Genomic DNA, 6,000 nt, shown 5'->3' with positions numbered 1-6,000 from the left:
AGCTTCAGGGAAACTGTGTTGTCCATCCTATGGGTCCTTCCTTGGGTGGGGTTTGCGTTGCAGAGATGCTGCCCCACAACCCCCAGGACCTGCGTACACCTGGGGAACCCAGGGCTGGTGCTCATTTCTTCCCATCTTCCCCAGGTATGTAACCTCCTTGCTGCCAGCAAGGGCCTGGCCCAGGAGATACACCTTTGACGGTGCCAGACCCCGTGGCCTCCCAAGGCAGAACCACCCAGCAGAGCAGGGGAGCAGATGCTTACCCCAGACACTTACTGAAGTCATGATCCCCAGATGCACCAGAGCCCCCCGGAGCTCTTCCGAGCTCTGACCAGGGAGGCCTTTTACTATTCTTTTGGTTCTCCAGGTGGCACAAAGGAGAGCTGGCGAAACAGAGAAATCCAAACTTTCATACGATTGGTTTAATTTTTTTCAGCAGGAGAAAAAAGAATAAAGTTACAAGATTCTTTTAATATTTTCACAATGTTAAAACTAAAACTGAGCTCTAGGCTATGTGTGTAAGTAAATCTAGAACACAAAAGGGTTAAATAAGATTTTCTCTTTTAAAGATACAAGAATTTAAGCTTTCCTTACATTTAACAAACTTCACAGAACAGATACTGCAGGGGAACAAGCCCCCTCCCCCCGAGCTCTACCATCAGGAAGTGAGCGTGGGCTGCGAGCCCTGTGCCCGGCCGGCTCCCCAGAGAGCCTGCTTCCCATGCTGCCTGCAAGAGCAGCCATGGGGCCTGAGGAGGGCCGGAAGGGCTCGTGGGTGGCCTCTTCGGGATCAGAGCTTGGCAGGGGGCCTAGGCGGGCCGCCTCACTGAGGATGGCCATGGGCTGGCCAGAGGGCCGTGGCTTGACAACAGTGGTAAACGCGGGCAGACCCGGCCCCTCTGCCCTGGACTGCCCAAGAGCAAGACACCGGCCTGGGTCCTGAAGCAAGAATTAAGGCTGGAGATTTTGCAGCGGATTCCACTCTGGTGGGGGTGGGGCGGGAAGAGGCGGTTGGGAGAACATGATTTCCTATTTCAGTATTTTGGATCAAATAACGTTTGCAGTTGCAGGCATTAATTTGCAGACAGGGTTGTACTGCTTGCTGTGAAAGGGCAAGTTGCTGGGTTAAACTACTCCAGTAGCCTGTGGGCAGGCAGACCCAAACTGCCTCCGCAGGAGCCTTCAACTCTCACTGACCTGCATCAGACAGGGGCTCTGGGACACTCACCCCTGCTCGGCTTTCAAGGGAATCTTGATCCCGTCTACCCCCCAAACTCCACCTGAATGGTCATGATTTCCTAATATGGGCAAAAGGGCCCATCGCCGCCCTCCCCCACCTGGCCTGAGCTCTGTGGCTACTGCCCTCCGTTCTGCCCTCCTTTAGAGGCGAGAGCTGAAGAACGTGCCCTCTCACCCCCACCTGCTGGAGCAAATGTCTCTTGGAGCTGGACCACGGCCACGAACCGCTCTTCTTGATGGATCACACTCACCCATCCCTGCGACATAGGCTGCCTCCCTTACTAAACTTGCTACGTGGGAGACGTGGGCTGGTTGTCCTTGGACAACGGGGGTGCACAGCCACGAGAGGCAAGGCCATCATCCTCTTGGCCTCAAGGGGATTGAGCAGGCTCCTGCTGGAAGAGGCAGAGTCTGTGGGCAGTGGCTTCCCAGGTGCTCCCCAGCACTTCTACTGATTCCTGTTGGCTTTGAAACGTCTTTTAAAAAACTCCCAGTATAGAAATCTAGCTGCAGAGGCCAGTTTGTGGACCCCCGCCAAAGCTGCTGTGCTGCGATTAGCCTTATTTAATCAACTGCCAGATCCCTGTACTTGGCAAATGGCAAACCAGAGCCAGTGGGGTCGGTGCGCCCCGCTGCCTCTCATGACCGTGGGGTCCTGTGCAGAAGGTGGTTCTCTATGTGGACTAGTCTTGAGTGGAGCTAATTTTCAAAGTGAGGTTACTGTTTTTTTTCTTGTGTGATGAGAGTTTTTTCATAGCAAGTCAGGTAAAAAATTTCATAAGATTTTCATAAGAACCTGTCCCCCCACCCCCATTTCCAGCTCTGTGGGAGAGCGAGGCCACCACCTAGCCCAGCCACGTGGCCAAACTCAGCAGCCTCCTGTGGCCAAGGCACACATGGCCATCAGGTACCCTGGCTACTGGGACTAAGGGTAAGTGAAGAGGTGAAAGGCCGGACATTAACCAGAGTTTCTGGCAAAGCCATGTGCATCGTGGGAACTTTAACATCAGCGTCTACTCCTCTATTAACTCAGAGTCTCCGTCTGGAACACTTTCCGCTTAAGGCTTTTTATAAGTTTGACTCCAGCAGTGACAGGTATGTGTTGTTTTAAATCCACTAGCCATGCTCAAAAAAAAATATTCTTCATGTTTTAATTTTATACAATGGCTAGCAGGCACCTTAGTAACCAGCCAGAAATCAATTTCAACCACCATCAACCCCTAAACTACAGTACCAGGATGGCTGGCTAAAGAAAGGAAACGGACTGGCTGTAGTCTGACGCGTGCCCAGTACAAGGTGTCTGGCTGACTTTGTCCTAAATAAGGCTAACATTAGTGAACTAAGAACAGCGTCATATGGCGGCCGTGCCCGGCCTTCAGGAGCACCCCTCCCCGATGCGCTGGCAGGAGCGCCCCACTTTCCGGTCCAGTTTCACCATTTTCATGATGGCTTCCTCTCGGCCGCGGCCCATGTGGTCAAATGTACAGTCATGCTGCTCGGGAAGGCGATGTAACATACAGAACACGTAACCTGCAGCGGCGGGAGAAGCAGAGAGAACAGACCATTAGAGCAGCCTTCACGTGCCCGAAGTCCAGCTCTCACTCCGGCCTGGAGGACGGGAAGGGCATCTCGGCGAGTGGATGGTCAGGGCAGGGGCTCTTCCTGCTAAAGAGTTTGTTACAATGTCCTCCCACCCTTTAACAAGAGGGCCGGCACTTCCACATTGCACGGCTCCTCCCCAAGTCAGTCTGATGTCCTCGGAATGTCCGAGGGGCACGACCCCTGCCAAGGGCAGCTGCTCAGAGGCCAACTCTGCATTTGTTGCTGCTCCTGCCTGGATCCAGACGGTAGAACCCAAAGGAGGCTGCTGCCGTGAGACAGACCCGCTTTCTAGGAAATGAGTGGGCTCTGAGCCCCTTCCCTCTCAGCTACCACGCAGGCAGGAGAACACGGAGCTGCCAGCTCAGCATTTTCTCTGGCTTGGGCGAACTGTAATATCCACCCCAGGACACCTACTATTTCTAGGAGGCAAAGAGGGAGCAGAAATGATTACGGCTTAAATTACATTCTACTTCCTGTATAGCTAGGGCTTGGGGTGATGGTGGGAGTGATCAAACCACAACCCGCAAGGGAGTGGGGGATCGCAAAGGAAAATGGATTATTTCAAGTGCTGGAAAAGGTATTATACATAAGAAGAGGAAAGGACAGAAATGTTGAGCTCTAATCGCTGTCTCGAAGGAGCGGGATGCATTCAGGCCTTCCCACGGGGCCTGCCCTCCCAGAAGTGGAGGGGGCTGCAGGCACACTCTGACCCCACTGGCTCTGGTTTGCCAACTGTCCTCTCTTTCTGGAGCAGAGAAGTCCAAGGGAGACACTGGCGATGCTGGCAGAACAAAGAATGAAGGAGAGGACAACAGAGCAGGAAGATGGGACAGATGAAGTCCCCCTGATGGATAACAACGAGCGGCCTCGAGGAGTCAGCCGAGAGGCTCAGAGGACAAAGAGAACACACAAGTTGTATCAGAACGTCATATATTCCCAGCCCTCTTCTGGTTAATTTCTAGGACTGCTGACAGGTAAGTGGATCTGCATACGGACATATCTGACACCCCTTGGGTCTGTCTCTCTCCCCGGGGGCGCGGAGGGGAATCTGGGCTGGGGAGACACCTGCCAGTGCTGGCTGGCTCCTCGCCACCACCTGATCACATAAGTTATCTGGCCACACCTCCAGGTCCCATGGGCCTAGACCAGGTTCACAGGACCACCCTGTGGGGTGAATCTGAATCCTTTCCTAAACCCCCTCTCCCTGTGTATGGGGAGCAGGCATCCCACAGCAGCCTTGCCAGGCCAGTGCTCTCCTCACTCACTCTCCAAGCGAATGGCATCTCTTCTCCGGGACTTCTTTCTTTTATGCCTAGATTCCAACAGCCAGAGCAGCCACCCTTGCAAACTGTGATCTGTCCATGTCCACATCCTCACTTTCTTTTCTTTTCAGAGATGAAGGGTGGAAGTGGTGATTTCAGAAGAACAGCAGAAATTGAAGCAAAGACTGAGTGGCTAGGATGGGCAAGAGTTTCAAAAGCCTTAACTTAAAGATCAACCTCACCCAGATAATATTCCACGGCCGACACTCACAGTGCTGCTCTGATGCCTTGCGCTCGTGCTGTGTATGGGGCACGTGCACATGGCCTGGGGGCCTGAGCGACCAGGCTGAGCCTGGACTATCCATTGTGAGAGAAAACACATTATTAACTGCTTCCCAGGGAGAGCAGGGCAATATGTCTAACTCTAAATTGGGACTAGGTTTAAGGAAAAGAACAGAGATAAAATTTTCATCTCTTGAGAAGCAGAGCTCCCACTTGGTCCAAAGTAAAGTTAAGATTAATGAGCTCATGTGTTATATTTACTGATAAGTTCATTACTTGAAGATATTGGATACCAGTTGTCTTTCTCCTAAAGGATTTCACAGCAGAAGTGTTGATGGTCTCAATACGCACCCTCCATTTAATAAGCACAATCATTTTTGTGGAACAAAGCCCACCTGATGGGGGAGAACCTGCTGCAAGGTCAGAAATTGGGGTGGCAGCACCAGCTGTGTGGTGGCAGGAAGTGTGTGTAGACATTTTATTTCTGTTCCTTCAGCATTTATAATAAGGGGCGGGAGGACTCTTGCTGCCTTTCCTCTTCCCTTTTTTCAAGAGGTTGGGATGATGCAGGAGAGGGTCCCAAGGCTCTCCTCCTTCTGATGAATAAAAATAGCAGGAAATGGATTGCCCCTGAAATTAACTTGGCCCTGGTTCAGCCTAATACGTCATTAGTTAAAGGCAGACTGGGGTGAAGGGGACTCCAGTCTTGTCCTCACTGTGCACTCCCATAGCTTTGCTTAGAGTGCCTTCCACCAGCTAGGGGGCAGCCAACTAAGCCGCTTCGTATGGCAACCACAGCAATGTCTCAATATTCTGTCTACTCACCCAAGGATTCTCCATCCAGTCAAAACCACCTCATTTCTCTATCCAAGTTCTGTGAACCTGTTAGACACATCTTGACACTTAGCTTTGATTTTTGAAAGGTGAAAACCACTAAATAGCAACTAAATTTTGGGAGTGGTGTTGGTAACAATTAGGAAATATGGTGTTGTAATTCACTGGGGAAAAGTCAGGGGAAATTTTGGAAAGCTGCTGCACTAGGGTTATTAGATGGTGTGAATTAAGCTCAGTTTCCTCTCCTGTCAGGATCACTCACCAAGAAGTTACAAGCCGGAACTTGTCCCAAATACTGAGTGTCAGTGTCAGTAGTCAGAGTGGGCTGTTCTGGATACAGGGGAGGGCAGGAATGACTGGTGGGTGAGATGAATCTTTACCCTCTTTTCCTAGTACCCACAGAAGCCAGTGCAAGGATAAAGAACTTGCAATTACTTTCATTGACTTTTGGAGACCAAGCTGGGTATGGTGAGAGATGAGTTTAGGCTCTTAACTTCAGTGATGAACAGTTTTAAAGGGCATTTAAAGCCTCCATCTTGGCCAGGTCATCCTCCACACCATTCGTCAGAAACCAGTTGGGGCTTTCCCACAGAAGGTCAAACAAAACAATGCCCAGAAGGGGTGAAAGTACAAAGGACACTGAACTGAGCTGCTAAGCTTTGGTATTATCGCCCAGGGTATCACACACTTCTTTTTTCCCCTGATTTAAAAGTTATACACATACATATAAAAACTTACATGTTAAAATTGAATTCACTCACGTGTTCACATACATACAATC

General features: G+C 50.9%; 1 protein-coding gene across 2 annotated transcripts in view; it reads right to left on the bottom strand.

The window, feature by feature from the left end:
- Positions 1-407: 407 nt before the first annotated feature.
- Positions 408-6,000, bottom strand: part of ZFAND3 (zinc finger AN1-type containing 3) — a 316,314-nt gene continuing 310,721 nt past the window's right edge. For both annotated transcript variants that reach the window (XM_016152684.2, XM_016152686.2), the window contains one exon: positions 408-2,769. In XM_016152684.2, coding sequence (XP_016008170.1) covers positions 2,615-2,769 — 155 coding nt within the window. In that variant the 3' untranslated portion in view covers positions 408-2,614. The remainder of the gene's footprint in view (positions 2,770-6,000) is intronic.

This window comes from Rousettus aegyptiacus, unplaced genomic scaffold (genome assembly GCF_014176215.1).
Source record: "Rousettus aegyptiacus isolate mRouAeg1 unplaced genomic scaffold, mRouAeg1.p scaffold_m13_p_1, whole genome shotgun sequence".
NCBI lineage: Eukaryota > Metazoa > Chordata > Mammalia > Chiroptera > Pteropodidae > Rousettus > Rousettus aegyptiacus.
The sequence above is the reverse complement of the archived record's forward strand: the minus strand, read 5'-3'. Positions and strand labels throughout refer to the sequence as shown.